General features: G+C 35.1%; 1 protein-coding gene across 17 annotated transcripts in view; it reads left to right on the top strand.

Moving 5' to 3' along the window:
• The window catches only part of rdgB (retinal degeneration B), a 311,695-nt gene that overhangs the window by 218,786 nt on the left and 73,370 nt on the right, over window positions 1-19,539 (top strand). For 9 of the 17 annotated variants that reach the window (XM_067118561.1, XM_067118523.1, XM_067118497.1 and 6 more), the window contains one exon: window positions 13,610-13,633. The exons of the other annotated variants lie outside the window; for them this stretch is intronic. In XM_067118561.1, coding sequence (XP_066974662.1) covers window positions 13,610-13,633 — 24 coding nt within the window. The remainder of the gene's footprint in view (window positions 1-13,609; window positions 13,634-19,539) is intronic. 17 annotated transcript variants of the gene reach the window in all.

The following is a 19,539-nucleotide window of genomic DNA, read 5'->3' as shown; positions in this document are numbered from 1 at the left end:
TGTATATGCCTACAGTCAGAGGTTTTTTTATAGTTATACATTGATGATAAATCTCATAACAGTAATGCTTGTGTAATTAGTATAATGTACTCTTAGCCTGTGATGGAGTTGATTCAAATATGTCTGTCTGTTATGGTGGAGTTTTATTTGTCTGATCATTATTTAAAACACTATTGTAATAGAAATGGCTGTGTTAAATAGGATACAACTTCCTACTGGAGTCATTGAATGTGTTTTACTATGATTTAGAAGTTTTTCAGTTATTTTCCATCTATCCTTCCTGTGCAACCATTTAAAGACAAAATAGACGCCTTTTAAAGTGTAAGAAATACCTGATGTGAGAACTATATGCATAATTGGATGTTTCTATGTTGTTATCCATCTCCTTAAATACTTGGCAAAGGTTTCAGTGAAGGGTTATATAATCTTTAGCAAGTGCTGTAAAGTACTATATGTACAGTTACAAGGATTTGGCTCTTTAAAATAGGGAGAGAATATTTTTTTTAAGTCATTAACTTTGAAAGTTTCATTTAAAACTACTACAAGCTGTCCACGCCAGTTGGAATGCAGTTAGGTAAGGCATTTTCGTGGATTTCATGGAGGGTCCACAGTTATGTGTAAAAGAAATTATTTATTTTCTTTACCTGTTAAATATTTTTAGGAACCCAATGCATCTACAGCATCAGCTTTGTACTGCAGTTTTCTTTGGTACACATTATTGTATACTGGACCCTCTTGTTATAAGTTTTAGTGTGTCAAATCAGCAGTTTATGAATGATATTTAGATTAGTTTTATTTGAAGATTTTTCAAATATAGGTAGAGACAATGTAAGCCTAGTAACTGACAAGGTAGACACCCAAAAAGTGAGGCTCTTGCTCCCTGGGACCTTGGGCTGTGTTGAGGTGCATGTGCAGTGATGCAAGCCAGCATATAATTTTCTTTAGAACTGAAGTATGAAGTGGCTTGTATTTATTAATGCCACAAACATGGGCTAATTTATGAGTAACAGTCAGCTGTGAAACAGGGAAACCTTACTGTAAAACTCCTTTAAACTAGAATTATTGATGAGGCTAAGTTTGGAAAATTGGAATTACTTGAACATTCCTATACCATTAGTGAAATCCAGCAGTGCCAAAACCAGCTGGGCATTCTTTACAAAGCACAGAAATACATGTACCAGGCACTCGTAGAGGTGGCTCTACAGTGGGATTAAGAAATATTGAATATAAAAATAAATTCAGATGTGGAGGAAGCATGTTGAAACACAAGAATGAGATAGGAACAGAATTGTTTGTTTCACTTTGTTGTTATTATTCACTTTAATAAAACCACTGAGTCAAATGTTGTTATTTATAGGGTGTACCGTAAGGACTTTGTCCTTAGATAAAAGGGGAAAATTATAGCAAAGTTAGAAAGTTAAGTAAGAGTTGCTTCCAGTTATGACAAGAAGAATATCAAGAACCACTAAACTGACAATTTATATTAAAAGACCACTATCACTCCATAGACATGAAACCTTAAACCAGCAAAGCACATGGATCTGAGCTGAATGTGCCTTTGGAACACACATTGCTCAGAACAATAGTAGTTCCTGTGTGTGCATATTTTAACTAAAGTGTTCTGGAGGAGGTACCGTAATCATTAACTTAGAAATAAACAAAACAGTTGAAGTCCTACGAGATTTGATGGGCAGAGTGTGTGGCACATTCCCAAAATTGAATACCATGGGTGATAATGGAATGTATGGTGGAATTTAAAGATTTGTGGGTAGACTCAGGAGTCATTGAAAAGACAATATTTCTGGGAGTTTGTTCATTAGATATAAAAGATTTGTAAGGGTTTAGGTGGTACTAACCCAGTTGATATTGACCATTTAGGTGTAAATAGGAATAGGTTTCATTGGGGTCTGCTACCCAGTGGAGTGAGTCAGTCGGCTATTTTTTTCAAGTTTTTACTCTTTTATTTTTTCTTTTGTGTAATATGTAGGTTACAAATTTAAAGTAACAGAATTTGAATTTGCGTTTAATGACATTTGTCAATGTGATGGAAAGAGATGTCCAAACTTTTGTCACAATGGTAGTAATTTATCAGTGCTTAAAGGACTGCAGTACAGTGCTGATTATGGTTTTAATTTTTAAACAAAATGAATTTATATAAAAATGTTGTTTGAAATTTTCTCGCTTCCGAATTTTGAGTTTACACACAGGAACAGCCAAGTATGGCATAGAAAAATTACAGTTCTTTTCATGAAGGATTTTTGTCATCAGTTCATTTATTCATATCTTTCCAGTATCTTTTATCACTTTCTTTAGATACAATTGAACCATTTTTCTTCTTTTCCCTTGGTTACTCATTTAGTAATGCTGAAGAAGTTGATTAGTACTCATACCATCTTTTTGTCCGTAATTTTCTGCATGTATCTGTTCTTTTACTTGAAAATTATTTTTTGGCACTTTGCATGAACTGTTCTGATGTCGCTACTCTTACTCTTAAACATTAGTCTCATCATTCATTCATTTCCTGATATTTAGAAGCCCAGTTCATTTTGTATTTTACAAAAAATAGCCATGCTGTTTTTTTTTTCTTACAATTCCTTGCCAATTGATGTTTTATGATTTATTATATAACACTTCAAAGGCTATTCCTTAAGGCATGATTTTGCTATGTTTGTGCTTGTAACTTGATGTCAGCTTGGATGACATCTCTTATCAAGATATCACCAGTGGAATCATGAGCTTTAGGCAAATAAGTATACTATATGGCTGTTTAAAGAGAGCAGGTTACCACTGCAGTAGTGGTGAAAACTATGATGAAAATTCTTACAATCTTCGAGTAAAATAATGTGCTAAATTCGTTTGATTTTAATTTTTGTGTTCCCCACATAAATCTAGGATTGGGAAAGAAAATAACATTGATTAGAAAAATTTTATGAATTGCACCTTCAGGCTGGGATCTTTTACATTAACTAGTATTGATGAACAGCACTGAGGTGGAAGAATCACAACTCCTCAGATAAATATAGTGAACTTTTGGGTTTTAGGAGAACAGGAGGCCAGCTGTTCAGCTAAGAACACTCCTCCATGGTTTTGAGGAATTGTGATGGTGACTTTTAGGGATACACTGGGGCAACATCTTAGAGGTACAGGGTGGGGGAATGGACAACATTTTGGCTTTGGTGATTCAGGGAGCAAAAAATAACTGATTGAAGTAGAGCATTCATGTGGAGTGTTGGGTAAGCACAAGGATGACTAATCAACCAAGAGGACACTTCTGGGGTTTTTTGGAGGAGCGTGAAGGAGAATCAGTGGTCAAAAGTACTTTTTTGGTTGCTCTGGGACTTGAGAATAAATTTTCCTATTGGAAAGTTTGGCTAAAGGATAGGCCATTCTTAGGCAAGGTATACAGTATGTAAGCTTCCCATGTAAAGGTGGAGTGCCTTGCTTTGAAGAAACTCTTTATTCAAAGGGTTGAGACCTTGCCATGAAAGAAGAGTCACAGTTTTAGATGCATTAAATGGGGAAAATAGAATTCTAAATCTGTCCTGACAGAAGGAACGTTGAATTCAGAGTTTAATTGTCCCGATTTCTTGCCACTGAAGAGGATGGTCTTACTTACAGTGAGGTTTGATAGCCCATGGCAGTTACCAGTTGTTATGATCTTTCCTAGGATTGCTTGCAAAAGCCCTTGTTTTGATGGTTGTAGGACAATAACAACCATTTGTTCTTACTAAGATGGCCCAGTTTGCAAGCACACCTTGAGTAGTAATGATCAGTGCAGCTGTTCAATCCTACATTGATCATTTGATAACAGTTTCATGGTATTGATTGGCTTTTCTTTTTTACACTCTGGTTTTTGACCTTGGTGATATGGTATTGCCATATTTGTCTGCTCCAGATGATCTGTCTCCCTCATCACCATTTCAGCTAATGGTTTCATGATGCCAAAAGGGTGGTTATGGAATGTAGTTGTGCAAGAGGGTTTCAAAAGGTGCATATATCACCTTTGGGTAGGACAGGTTGGAAATTTTGGATGGCTGTAGGGTGTTACTTCGCTCATCTATGTTGCATGAAGTTTAAAACACTTTAAAATTATTTACTATTGCACTTTGTTTCTCTTGTATAATTAAACTACTGTACTGTGCATTTCTTCCTCATAAGTTATTTTGATAACTGAGCACATTGTATTGGATATTTGTGATTAGCAAATAGTGTACAAGAAGAGTTTTACTGGATAGGTTTCTGATGAAAAAATTGCCATCTTTGACAAATTTGGTCTCAACTTTGAAATTTTTTTTTCTCATTGGAAATATAGAAATCTCATTTTTTGTCTAGTATTGATATTCTTAGCACACTTGAGTTATTGCTCTTTTGAACTTAGTAATAAATGTTTTCCAAAGACAACCTAGATTTCAGAAACACCTGAAATCATTTTAGCTTAGATTTTAGAAGCTAAGGAAATTGGTTGTTGGTGACTCATCTCAGTCTGTGAATATCTGTTTGTATAACAAATGTTTTGTAAATGTAGGCTGTGCACAGCAGAGTCAGAGGTGTTGGGAGTTTCTCTTGTACTCCCAGATTAGGTTTTGCAGATGATAGTGTTGTGTGGAATCTCCAAAATAGATAAAAAGTGATAAAGTTGAAAATTACAATAATTTTTCTTGCAAGCAAAAAAAAATAGACCTTATTAATGAAGGGGTTATCTTAGAGACTGCATACTCAGTTTCTTGACTTGACTAAAAAGATAAAGTATGATTTGTGTGCGATTAGAATGTTGTCAGAAGATAGGTAACACTGAAGGAGTCCTAATGTTAAGTGTTCGGGTCTTGATTGGCATCTAGTGGCAAAATGCAGGCTTTGCAAACCAGTTAGGCAGTATAAGGTAATGCAGAAAGGTGATGTTACAGCTTCATTTAGTTAATAGGGCTGGAGGTTCACCAGCCTAGTAGTAAAGAAGGGTCGGCATCATGTGAGAAGTTTGAAGCAGATAACTTTTTCAGTCCTCTCTGAGGCTTGTAGTAGTAGAAAATTTCAGTGGTAACTCTGTAAAATGTAGGCCTGTTCATATTCTGTTGTCATCCAGATATGTCAGTAGGAGGGATACTGCTGCACTTTGAGATGGGGAACAAAGCTGTTGGCAGTGCGAAATTTAAATCACAGATACATACATTTTCTGATCTGTAACCTACAAATAAATGTAGTTCAACTGAAAACCAGTTCAAGACAAAAGGTCCAGTACAAGTCCAGGAAAGTTGCATGGGTATACCTTTATTAAACTGTAATAAAGTCTTTGGTTCTTCAGAGGGCAACAGTGGGTGAAGACAGTAGTCAACTACAGTTTCATAACAGCCCCATTACTTAAAATTAGCCCATTTGTGGTCACAAAATTATCACAGACGCTACAAACCCGCTGCAATAAAAATAGATGATGGCAAATCCTCTGGTTATGAGTGGTAATCATAGGTAATATTCGTATGTCCATATTGGTTATTACAACTATCGTTTCTAGGACTTGGCTTTTTTCTCTGTTCAAGAATTCCCTTATTACATTTTTCCAGTTATTTTACATCACTCATATTGTGTGTTTTGTGCCAAAGGTGATTAGGGTAGTTTTCCCTTTGTTTTTTATTAACAATTGTAAAACTAATGATTTCTTATGGTTTGGTGTAGTTGGTATTATCCCTTTGTTGTTGAAGAGAAAACTTCGATATGCTGCAAGGTTTGTGTTATGTTTGCACTTGCTTCATTTCATATGCTTTAAGTTTTGATCACATGTTTTTTGGCGTTTTAGCAAATAGGAGAGTGGAGTTAGCTGCTTTAAAGTTTGCGTTTCTTGATTAATGATCAAGAAAAGCAAATTTTATGCATTATTTTGTAACTTTACCTTTTTTTAAGATCCTGGTTTTTTATGTTATTTATTCTAATGAAATGTTTTTGTGTCAGGCAGTATATTGCTTTGCGTTTGTTTTCTCTTTTGGCCTTTGTAAGATGATATAATGAATGGTATTCAACTTTGTAGTTTGACTAGGCTGCCTTGTGATTTTTGTATGAAATGTTAATTTTCTTAGCTTTTATGCACCGGTAGGCAGAGATTCAATTTAGAAGTTTTATAAGCAAAGTCAGGCTATAATATTTAGTGATCTTGCATGCCTTCATTTCAAGTACTGGCACTGGAGGAAGGCACATAATGTAGTAATTTAGTCCAGGTTCTTGCTTCTGCTTATCTATAGTTGTAGTTGAAACAGTGACTCAATATCATTTTGTTTCTCACATGATTTGTTGGCTTTTGCCAAGACTTGTCAGATTTGATGAGTAAGTTGTTTGTCTTCAGTTTCTACTCAGAGAAGTTCTCTATTGCTAATTAATCTTATTTCTGGTGGAAGCTCTGGACATTGGTAGCTCTGAATATTGAAGTGGTTCTGGGGGTAGCTCTTGACTATTAGAGTTGTTTGTGTGGTGGTTCTGGTGATATTATTTTAATTACTGTAATGGCTCTATTTTATTTTCTCCACTTGTGGCTTCAATCATCGGAGCTATTTTGGTTATTACAGGTGGAGCATCTGTGGTTGAGGCTATTACTGTTGGAGTGGTTCTGATGGTAGCTCTCAATTTTTTTTGAGTGGCCCTGTTTGCAACTCTGCGATCATGAAAACTGTCCTGGCTGCTAGAGTGGACCTGGTCATGAAATCTGGAAAGGCTGTGGTTAGAGCTGCACTGGGCAAAAAAACTGGCCTGGCTGTGGGTATTAGCAAATATTCTAGATGCCTGTCCAGGATTACAAATGCTCTGAGCATTCCTTTGCATATTGAGTAATTCCAGTCGTACAGACAATAGAAAGCATTTATTTGGTATTCTTCCAACAAAAGAAAATAAAAATTGGAAATTTGATGCTGTCAGTTTCATGACAGGTGTTGTTGGCATTTCTTCTGGTTGACAGTAAACTAAGTAGAGGACCTCTGCAACAGTTCAAGATGAATCTAAAAAGATAGAAGAACATTAATCTTCCTTTTGGTGATGATACCTCAGTTCAAACCAACATGGAACGAAGCATAGGGAGTTCTTAACCAATGTCAGAGAATTATCAGTGGGTGTAGGGAGATCACCTGTTTGTCTTTTTGTATTTTAAGAGGGATTCAAGTTCTAGGATAATTTTGTGACTATGGTTTGGGCTAATCATAATTAATGGGTTTATGTGAAAAGATATTTTGTTTTTAAAAATTTTGTTTACAGAAATGGCATACAGTACTGTCTTCTGGTAGTATGCAAGAGTTAACAATTCCTTGCCTGGGGAGGGTAACTGATCTGCCAAAGATCAATATGATCTTTTTAATGGGAAACATTAAATTTTTTTTCAGCTAGTACATACATCGCAGGATTCATTAAATGTTATATGCCATCTATACAGTAGCTGTCTCCTCATTATAGTGAGAACTTCCAGTTTAGGTAGTGTGAGGTTTCATGTCTCTTATAAGACAGTTTTGCATAAAGAATTTACATATTTACCTACAACTGTACCAGGTTTGCCTCTACAAATGAAATGGAGAAGTATCATTACAATATTACTGTTTTTCTTGTTTTTAGTGCTTTTTATTGATAAAATTTGAGTGTAGGTGACATTAAGATGAAACTTCGGATTAGATCAAAGAAATTTAATGTATATAATTATGCTGCTTGTAAATTGATGACTGGTAGCTATTTAATGTACAGTACCAATGAGCAATTTCCATTGAGAATATGAAAATCATAATGTATATGGTCTCGTACACACACACATTATTTTCTAGTTTTGTTTCCTTTTCAATTATTGGGATATATCACAAGTCATGGTTGGACAATTGTACCATGCCTCGTTCGTATTATTTTGCTTTTTTCGTCATATTTTAATGTGATATATAATAATTCCTTTTGTTTTGAGATTTTAAATGAACATGTTTCATTCAAAGTCTGTGCAATAGGATTGTTTGTATTTGTTTTGTTGCTAATTGCTAATTACATATTTACTTTTGATTTTATCTTAGTGTTTCTACAGTATGTGTTAAGAAACTCCATCATGAAAATGGAATAGATTAGCGAGCTTCCATTTCTGAATTACTATATAGAATTGTAGGTTTATTTTGCTTTATCCATGTTTTACTTAATCTATTATGGTATATATTATAGTATAATGTGATTAAATACAAGCTAGTTTAGTATATTTTCTGTGTTCAAAGTATTTTCAGTGTTATTTTTATTATTAATGTTACTGCCTCAGAAAAATATTCATGGGAGTAAGGTATTCTTCTGCAAATGCAAACGGAAGGCAAGGAATATCTTAACTCTTAACGTTCCCAGCTATGAATTCATTAGTTCCTTGAGATAGAATTGTATGGATTATGTAGTCATGGCAAGCACCTGACTGATTTTGATCTAATTTTATGGGTGGAGACAAATATATTGTCTTACTGGTTCAGTCATACATGGCATCGCTAACGCATGAAATCTGACCGGTGTTGGATAATCTGTGGAATTACTGACATCAGTTATAGTAATAAGTATCCTTTAGGTCATCAGGACTAGCACTAGTGCTTGGCATTAATATTTTCAATTTTTTGTAGCAAATATTTTTTTATATCAGATTTTCAAAGTGACAACTGCACTGTACTATCCACCACTTTTAAGGGATTTGAGGCAGTTGCAAGTTTGTTTTTTATAGGTACTTCTCTGCAAAAGTTTTTCAGATTTCTTCAAGACTATCAATATCACATTATTGAAATGATGGTTCGTGTTGGGCAAACATAGAAGCTTTAAAATCAGTTTTGCTAACTAAACCTATTAGTTATATAGAGCCCTCGTTTGCAGTCTGCATGTCCTCAGACACAAGTATTCTGATGTCTTACAGACAAGGCAGTAGAATAGGTAAGAGCCACTGTTCATGCACCTGAGCTCAGACCCTATCGTTAAGTAGTAAATGTCCATGGTCTTTCACATACATATGAGATTTCTCGGCTTTAGTTCAGCAGTTTGGTTTCTATTAAATTTTTCATTAAGTAGTTATTTGTTCCTTTGGATTCTTTCTGTCATTGCTTGATATAATATTTCTCCCTCTTCCATTGCAAGTGTTTGATTAATAAGTGATTATTGTGAATATTTACTGAGTGTCTGTTAGCTGTGGTATTTATTTTTCTGCCACATTATTACATTTCACGTTTCCTTACTAATTATATTTGGTAATTAAGTATTTCTGCCCATTTCCAATCTGATCTCTGGCATAAATTTCATTTGTAGATTTTTTTAGATTAGTTAACTGCCACATCAGCCCCTCTAGCTGGCTGTTTGCCTGCTGTGAACATTAGCTAGCCTCACACGTGTTATGCCTGTTTTACCAGTACCGCTTCCTGTATCTCAGACTTTAAATGCTCTTATTTTAGTACTGTGTTAGTTTGTCTGGTGCGTCCAGCTGTGTCTGTTTCCTCGGTTTTCCCAGTTGCACCAGTGGTTGATCTTATAATGCCTTTCTTGCACTGTGCTTGCTGCATTATTAAATGCTTTGTGTGCCCCTGTTGCTACTGTTGTTATTACTTACAGTATACCTCTTGGGTTGGACACTTAACTTCTTTGTTTTTGTCATCTTGTACAGCACCATAGTGCTGTGACGTCTCCTGTGCCTGTTATGTCTGTGATGCCTTCCGTTCTTTCTACTCCTACTTTACCTGCTATTTCTACCTTCTAGCCTTTTCGTGCTGAGTCAGTTTCTGCTGCTGTTCCTTTGATACAGTGCTGCCCTTGGCCTTGTCAGATGCACAGACTGGGCTGAGAGCATGTTCTGTTGCTTTCGCTACTGCTTTGACAGGTGTTCATTTTTCTCATCTCCCTGATGGTTGATGGTATCCTTTGTGCTCTCCTACACCTAGTGTTGTTTGCACTCCAGTTAGGCTGGCCCTCAGTTTCTTTATCTACATAATTGTCTGTTTCAGCCACCCAGGATAAAAGGCTTTCACTTCATTGTTCCGGCCATCTTGGACTGTGTTCTCTTGGAGCTCTTGAAATATTGGTCCAGGCATAAGTTCACACAGCTCTTGAAATATTGGTCCAGGCATAAGTTCACACAACTCAGAGGCAGAGCATTCTTAAGGATACCTCTTCAGAGGACTGTGACCATACTTATATTCATCAGTAATCTTCCTTCTAGCCTTCTGATTGTCAACAATCAGCCATCTGAGAGGTGTGATAATGCTGTTGAGTTGCATTTTCTATGGTTGTCTTTGGCTCTTCTTACACCCACACTTTAAGGCAAGGCATCTTCAGATAGTGAACAGCTTGCTTCAAGATAAGGCTCTAACATTTACAAGGAAGGCCTTCAAAAGCTCGCACTCTCTCTCTCTCTCTCTCTCTCTCTCTCTCTCTCTCTCTCTCTCTCTCTCTCTCTCTCTCTCTCTCTCTCTCTCTCTCTCTCATCGACTTCGTAGAGTTTTCCAACAATTACAGTGAGAGAGGAGAGTTTTCCAACAATTACAGTGAGGGAGAGTTTTCCAGTAACAATAGTGGGGAAGCAGCACCCTTCCACCACGTTTACACTCCTTGAAGGAAAATGGAGAATGATTCATCCATCAGAAAAACACTTTCTACTATTGGGACTTGTTGCTAGAGACTTTGCAGGTTGTGGCTAGAAATAGGGACAGACCAGTGTGTAACGGACAGGATTCAGGCTGATTACTAACGCCCTTTTTCTAGAGACAAGCACTACCTCTTCACACCTGAAGGCCATAGTGGGAAGTGGCAGGTCATCGACATCAGTCCTCTGAGTGGATTGTAGCAGCAGACCTTCCTTCAGGATGGAAGCAAAGTCAGTGAAGTATTCCTTCTGGAGGGGACTTCCTGACGTGCTCAAACTTACAGGATAGGTACTTCTATATCCTGATATACCCAACTTTGAGGAAGTATGTGCGCTTTGTCTGAGAAGGGAAGATCATTAGTTTTGTACGTCATGTTATAGCTTGGCAACAGCTTTGCAAGGTTAAAAGCAAGACTTTGGCACCGGTAGCAGTCAGGAAAACTAGTAAGTTCTTGCTGAGTCAGTAGTGAAACTCTGATGGAACTTAGTGTTGTGTGTGTGTGGTTAATGCTAGTAGCTGAGCTTGGGAGGCAACTGGTACTATCCAAGGATTGAGATCAACACTTTAACAGCGCCATTTTGTCTCTTAGCAGTCAGGGTCTCAAGACTGGTTGCAGTGATCCAGGAATTCAGCAGTAGCCAAGTAATCCAGCAAAGCTGTAGCACTATCTGCTTGGTAACTCAGCCTTGAAGATGGTTTCCCACAACTGCATAGGGATGAGGTCCTTGTAGATGTAGCTCTCAAAGTGTTGGTCTGCTGCAGTTCACCTGTGTTCATTTGCTGTTGCTCCCATGGAAGAAGTCCTAAATCTGTACTAATGGCAGGACCCAATCTGTCTCAGGTTCCTTGAGCTCCAAAAGTCCTTATCATCACAGACTTTATGGTATATGGTTGGGCAACTCATGTTCTTTGTCAACGTGTGGCAGGATCATAATTGGAGGGAGATGGGAAGCAGCATATCAGTTCTTGAACTGAGGGAAGTGGTCATGGCCCTTCAGTTGTTTGCTAAATTTGTTGAAGATAATGTTATTAGACTTAAGACAGACTATTCCACTATGGTTTCTACCTCAGGAACCAGCGAGGAACAAGATAAAAACCTCTGTGTTGTCCAGTGAAGATAGTCCTGTGGGCATAGGTCAGTGGATCTTTCCTGATTATTTGGTGATATGCCAAAATACAAATTGTCAACTATCTGGGTTTGTATTTAGGATGATTGGATTGTTTTTATAGCATGGCATTTTCTTAAAAAGCCGTCAATAATATACAGAGTTCCCACCTCCTACCCCTTGGTTCTTGCAGTCTCACCTAGTATACATGAAAGAATTAGGACAGTTACTAACTACTGATGGGTCTTGGGAGCATATTCATGAACAGTCACTTCAGCAAATCATTTCTGCCTGTGAGACAGAAACATGTCCAGGGATGTTTGGGCTGCAAATGAGGGGTGATTGAAGGGTTTGTACGAAGAATATTTTGTCATTTAAATATTTTGTGATATACTTTGCTTAAAGCCTTGCAATTGAAAAGATAGATACAATTATGCTATTGGGAAACTGATGGATTAAATATTTCCAATAGTGGATAAATGGGAAACTGTGGAAGGTGAATTTAATGATGATAATTATCTTGAAGCAGATTAAGCAAAAATTATGGCATTGAAAAATATAAAAGTGAATCATATTAGTAGCATTATCACATATCCAAATTGGACACTGTTTTTTATACAGTACTCACTGTTACTTGGTTGGCACCTTATTTAATCCAGTCCCTCTGTTTATAGAGTACAGTGCATTATTAAATGGGAAGCATTTCAGTTGGCTGTCCAAATTTCAGTCAACAGTAAATAATTATTGATAAACACAAATCCTGTAAAGAAATTATGAGATGAGTCAGTTGCATTTTAAGGATGCCATAATTACTAAATATAGGCATTTTGTCACATTTAGTAATAGATCAATCAGGCCACTTGCATTTGAATTGAGAACTCTTGTTCTGTGTTTTGTTAATCTATTTTCCAGTTAGCTATGATAAATTTTTTTAAAGTCAAATCTTGTGAAACCAACACTTTCTTCTCTCTTTCTTTTGTCTTTTTTAGACATATAGTCATTGTATATAATAACTTATTTTAACAGTATTTAACAAAATCTATTAGATTTTTAAATCTCTTTGGGTTAGTATGCTGGCAGAATGTCTGAACCTTATACATTAGGGAGAGTAGTATTAAAGATTATTCGTCTGAATAGGATTAAAAATGGATGATGGAAGGTACTTGCCATGTAAACAGTAACTAAGTACTTTTGAACCGTTTCTCATTGGATATTGTCAACTTTATTTCCACAAATACTGTAAACTTTCATTTTTGAGATTAACAGTATGGTTTTATTATGGATGCAATAATATATGCATGAACTTATCTTACAAAATACTAATGGAATGTTTAAAATCATTGACATTCAATAAGAAAGTTTACTTTGAATATTTACCCCAAGAATCAATGTATAAGTATCTTTGCCATTGAGAAAGTTGATGTTTATTCTTCTTCATAATCTGTTATCTTTTAATACCTATGTTTACATAATTTTTTTGTGCAGTTCCCACAGAACATGCAGTGTTTCAGTCTAAAGATAAACTTGGCTGTGAAAGCCAAGTAATACGGGGCTCGGAAAGTCACAGGAAAAGACCTCTTTGAAAGCTAAGAATTTTTATCATATTAGGGTTTTGTCTAAAGGAAATGTGATTTATGTAAGAGTGATTTGAGAATTGGGGTTAAATCATTCCCAGGTTATATTCCACAGATCTACACTAGTAGGTGAGTTATCCAAACAGTTCCACAAAAAACAACTTAACGAGATTTGATATTACGTTTAAGAAGTGACTGGTTATGTGAATGTGGATTTATTTAGGCCATTAAATTTCTTTGATATTTTTCCTGTGCATTCCTTTCCGATAACCGGCACCACAGATATGTGGGGCAGTGCATGTGTCGTTGTCTCATTGTATCATCTGTTTGTTTTATGCAGGGTCAGCCATCCCAATAATCAAGGGTATGTACCAAGATGTCTAGCTCTATCCCCCTTTCCCTGCATGTGTAGAATTGTGACTGTATCTGGTATCTCTCTAATGTACTGTGATATGGATACTGATGATGGTGATGATGCTTGTCACACGGATATTGGTGATGATTTTGATAATGCCTGTGATAACAGTGTCCCCAGTCAGCTTCACTTTTTACTCCTCTTTTTATAAAAAGAAAAAAATCCAAAATAAAAGAAGTCTTTGGATCGTAAAAGTTGTTTGCTCTAGTATTTTTCTTCCTGTTACAGTCAAACAGTGTATCTATTCCATTTTAGAAAGAGGATGAAATGAGAGCAGCTGAGGCCAGATTTTGACTTTCTGACTGTTTGATTTTTCTCTTCTCCTTTAATAGGATGATCTAGTTTACAGTAGTCTTAATTCTTAGACTGTAATCTGCTAGTGTATCAACCTCTGTTATGGTGAAATTGTTTTCTTGGTTAGTATGAATAGTTTATGTATTTTGATAATTTTGTTACTTGTAGTTTGATCATTCCAGTTTTTCTTGTCTTTTATATTGTTTAATCAAAATTATCCTGTAAATAGAATATTTTGTAGATGATTTAGTTGATAGAAGTGGTAACCTTAATAATTTAGTTTAATAATGTTCCAGATTAAACAACTGAATATGATTTATCACACTTTCAGTATTAAATATCCAAATATATTGATTAAAGAGATTTTGTATGCCTGTTTTTATGGAGATTTGTTTTGGTGCTTATTATAAATTCCCCTTTATGTTTTCAGGAAGCGAATTTCCTGTTAATAATTTTTGAATGGCATTTTGTGTGAAGTTGCCAAATATTTAAGGTACATGAAATTGGAACTATACATTCAGTTTTTGTGTGGTATCCATAATGTTACATTAAGAATTTTTAAATGGAAGGATAGATTTCATTACAGATATAGCTACTATATTTCAGACATTCCTTTTTCAGCATTCCAGGAAAAATCTTGGAGTATGTTTTTATTTTTATATCCATTTTTGTATGACTGTAATTTGAAAAATATGTAATTATTATTATTGGAAAAGCCACTCATTGGTAATTCCTGGCAGTGATAATTAATAAACAAAGTAAAATAATTTACTGTTACATTATAGTCTAACAATATTTGATATAGCTCAAGTTAGGGCAAATATTTTACTCAAGAAGAAAGTGAAATCCTCTGTGAAAAAACTGTTGCTGTAGATCAAAATAGTTTGAATGTAATGGTTAACTACTCTTGTGAGTGCTAGGGAGGTTTCTTTTGAGTATGTATGCTTGTTGATACAGCTACATTTATTAATGATTAGAGGATTTTATTAGGTGGGCTTCACAGAATTGTAGTGTACTACAATGCTGTAGTACATTCTCCATACAGTTCATTAAGGCATTATGTTCTTTAATGTTTTAACCCAAAAAGACAATTACAAAATGTATATATTTCACTGAATATGACAGACTTCTGAGCTCCTCACACATCCCATTTTGTTTTGTAATAGATTTTAATATGTCTGTTAAAGAAGATCTGTTAAGGATTCATATCACGTTCTTTAATATTTAATAACCTAACCAGTTCATATTTGTATTATATATTAAAAATTTACTCCCTTTTTTGTGTGCTACATTGAGTTATTGTCAAATGCTGTATATTAAAGTGTGTTTAGTGATAACAAGAATTGTTCTTGAATGGTCTCAAAATTTACATTAGTAATCTTTAGTGTATTGTAATCTTCCCAAGGAAGTTTTATTAGGTCCAGATACAGGGTTTGGATGTAAATTTCACAGTGAGTAACCGTGATCTCAAAAATGACTTATTGCCAGCATGATAAATGACTGGTTTCAGTATAACAAGGATTGTATGTAGAAGTCTGAAGTTTTTATCTTTATGGCTCACTCTTCTGATACCTTTTGCATAGGCGATTTGAAGTTGACATATTTTTCATCTGTTGCTCTTTTTTATACTTTGTTCTTGTTATTTGTAATTTACTAGCCTTTAAGTTGTGCTTTTACCTTTTGCTTTACAAGCCGGTCTTCGATGTGCAGGACTTAGGTTTCCCCACATAGTCATGTTCAAACTTTCATGCTAATAACTTTAAGAATTCCTTTCTTGCAGTACTAATTGTATCTAGTTGAGCCTAAAATCTTTTGGTTCTCCTTAGCTGTTGTAGAATATTAGGTTGTGCTTTCCATGTTTGTTCATAAAAAAAGTACCATGTATCATAAGGAAAATGTGAGCGTAGGTACCTTGCCTTTGTTAGGTTTTTATGTTTAGTTCATGACTTTTAGAGAACTAAAATCTTTCTTTTGGGTTAGTGTCACATAATATGTTTAACACTTCGACTATATAAAATCTAGATTGATGTTGCTAAGGTTTATTGATGTTTGTGGTTTGGGTGCAGCATTGCCATGTCAATATCTAATCCCGATTTTCTTGTATTCTAAAGCAAGATATCTGTTTTTATGTCTGGGGAGACCAACAAGTAAATAATGCTGCTGAGCAATTAGTCATTCACATAATCACAAAACTGCTCTTGCTAAATGTATAAAAGTTAAAGAGGAATGGAGTTGGTAGAAGGAGAGTAGAGTTTGTGGTAACCTAAATTTTTTATAGGTGATCCAATATTCTTTTACATTGGCCTTTTTGTATTCATCACCACATTGGGATTTTTGTATTCATCACCACTGAGACGAATGTTCAAGATACTGTTTATCAGTCTTTAGCCTCGTGCTGAAAAAGTACTTTTAATGCTTCACTGTTTGTAATACCATAAACAGCCTTGAAGCATTGCAAGGTTAGGTCTTCTTGGGAAAGCCTCTACAGTATATAGTATGTTCAGATTTGAGATAAAAGAGGGGACACCATCCACTTTATTCTACTGCTCCTTCACCCTCCTAACCATCTCCTTTATTGTGAGGGATGGGTTCCCTTATCGTTGGGTTGTTTCTCTTTCACCTTGAGCTGCTTGGTCGTCTCTGTTAGAATCAGGAATTTCATCTCAACAGCCTAGTTAAACCTTGGCCTTTCAGTGTTTTTCTTTCTAGTTTGTGATACAAGCATATTAAGAATTGTCTAATTGTCATATACCGCATAGCACTTAATTTAGTGATTACTTGATACTTCCATAGTCATGCTCTTGTCTCAAGAAAAAACCATTTTCCTTTATAATGTAGGTTACTATGTTATTTTGTGCAACTTATGTACCTTCTTTATCATACACCCCATTTTATTGAGCTTTAGATGAGGTACCACTTGGAAGAACCAGCAAGGGGACATTTTTTAAAGTTCAAAAGTTTTGTTATTATTACAGTGAGCAAGTTTTTTCTTTTAGAAATGAAAGTTTGAAAGTTTACTATATCTATTTTGCAGTGGTAACCAATTAAATCATAATAATTGTGTGTAAATTGTGTCATCAATTGATGCTAGGAGGTAAGTAGTGGAGTATTTTGCTAAAAAAGAGATTCCAATCATTCTGGAATTTGAGATATATACAGGATTAGTTGAAATAAATACATGATCATTTTCTCTTTTGGTTTGTTAAGTCTTGCTTAAAAAAATATATATTTTTTTAGATAATTAGCATCCACAGACATGATCTGAACCTAATTGTGCTTTCTTTGGAAGGTAATTAATGATTTGTAATGAAAATGTTCCAGGAACTGTCCCATTTATATGCAGTATACTGTACTGTAGTAATGTCTTTGGGTTAAAACATTACTGATCATCATCACTATATTTTCTATGAGTTAAGAGGTTGACAATTTTAAGCCCTATGTATTTGTTGTGTAATTTATTTTCCATTTTGTTCTTTTTTAGCAATTCTAGATCTTCTTTTGAGATTAATTTGGAAAAATAAATATCACATTAGCTAACATTTCTGGGGTAATGCCAAGACATGATGTTTTGTCTAAGAGTATATATTTCTAGGTAGAAAATATTAATATACTGGTTATTTGATTAGTATTGGAGCTATGCTGCTGTGTCACATCCCATTGTATAATCTTTAGAGTATATTACTGCATCATTGTTACATAGCATTTCCAGTTGAAAGTATGGACTCAAGATATTAAGCACTGACAAGATTTTCAAGGAATTTTATTGAGAGTTTTTTAGAATGTGAGCCCCGGCTGTGATGAGAAAATAGCAGTTGTTGGCATCATGTTTTGCAATTGCCATTTTGAATTGAAACTATCTGGTTAAATAAGTTTTCAGGCTCTTTTTATGGGTCATTCTGGATCATTTTTTATACTTCGACTGATGTGCTTGTGTAAAATTGTTAAAAATTTTGACAAGTTTATAATTTGCTAAATGATGATTATAGCATCCATATTCTGCAGGATATGTTTGAAAAACCAGCTGGCTGACTATGTCGTTATTGAAGAATAACTGACAACAAACTAAAAAGCATACAAAGAAAATTATAAAAGTGTAATTTTATAAAGTCTTTTAAATGTTTTCTTATCCTTTATGGCAGTACAGTATGTATGCCAGTATACATAATAGCCTTTTACCTTTTTCTGACAGTTTCAAAGAAGGACTTTAGTTGGTTTGAAGTATCATAGGTGTTTTGTAACTACTGTACATTTAACTCCACTGTGTTAACATTTTCTCACTTGGAGCTGTGATAGACTTTTCTTTTTTCTCTTTATGCTAATATTTAGTCATTCAGCACTCTTTTATGTCTCCTTATTTATTACAGTCATATTATGTTATTACACTAATGTCCATTTGTTCGTGCATGTCATTCGCCATTGCAGCTGGAGAAGGATGGTTTGATGCTGCCCTAGTAGACTTGAAGGGTGCAAGGATATTGTAGCTCTTGGTAGAACTATGAAAATGCTGTTGGGATTTTAAGGTTAAAGTTGCTAAAGAAGGAAAATGCTGTTGGGATTTTAAGGTTATAAGTAGTCTTGCTGATCAGTTTTAGTGGGGAAATTGTTAGTTTTTTATGTGAACTTCGAAAAATAAAATTTATATATTTTACTTGATACAATCAAGAATAAGTGACTAAAAACTCTGTAATTAAATTTTGAAAGAACAAAGAATTTACATTCACCGTCAGTGACAAAAATTGTGATTGTACAGTGTCATTATTCTGAAGTCTTGTCAGTGTGCATTATATAATTCTTCATTTGAGAGATTTTGATAAATTTTTTGAAGTACATGGGATATATGGCATGTTGCATCTGCCTCTTTAGTTGTAAGGTTAAACTTTTGGATGTGAATGTTGGTGGTAAATGATTGTGAATCATGGTATTGTCAGTTTCAGCAGGTGAAGTAATTTTTATATATGGCCTACTGACTTTTAGTTCATTACTATCTACCATTGCACATAGCTGTTTTTGACAGTTAAGTACTGATAGGTCACTGTTTGGATGCAAATACTCATGCTCTAATATTTTTAATTTTTCCTCCTCAAGATAAAAAGTACTGTGTAAATATTTTGATGGTCAGAAGTGAATGTCCTCAAGACTTGGTTGCTTGTTGCTTAACAAAGGTTGTATATTAATGAAAAATAATTAGCTTATAGAACTTTAAGAAAGAACTTCTTTACTGTAGCAAGAGAGATAGGTCTTAATTACTTTTTAACTAGACAGTAATTCTACCTGTATTCATTATTTATATATGCAAGTTCAGTCTCACCTTTCCTAAAACCCCTCCCATACCAAGCAACATTGCCATTGTGGAGGGGCTTCAGGGCCAGGGACTCTTGCCCAATGTTGTGGGGGCGACCTTTTGATATCCATCTGGACCCTCCTCCAGCCTTAGGCTGTGGTCCTATGCTCAACCAATTTTGGCTTGGTTTTGTTTCTTTATCATTTTATCACTCTTCTTGCTCACTAATATACCAATCCTCTTCCTCTTCCCCCCCACATCCCTTAGGTGTGAGTGTCCG

The sequence above is a fragment of the Macrobrachium rosenbergii genome, chromosome 2 (assembly GCF_040412425.1).
Source record: "Macrobrachium rosenbergii isolate ZJJX-2024 chromosome 2, ASM4041242v1, whole genome shotgun sequence".
Taxonomy (NCBI): domain Eukaryota; kingdom Metazoa; phylum Arthropoda; class Malacostraca; order Decapoda; family Palaemonidae; genus Macrobrachium; species Macrobrachium rosenbergii.
The sequence above is the reverse complement of the archived record's forward strand: the minus strand, read 5'-3'. Positions and strand labels throughout refer to the sequence as shown.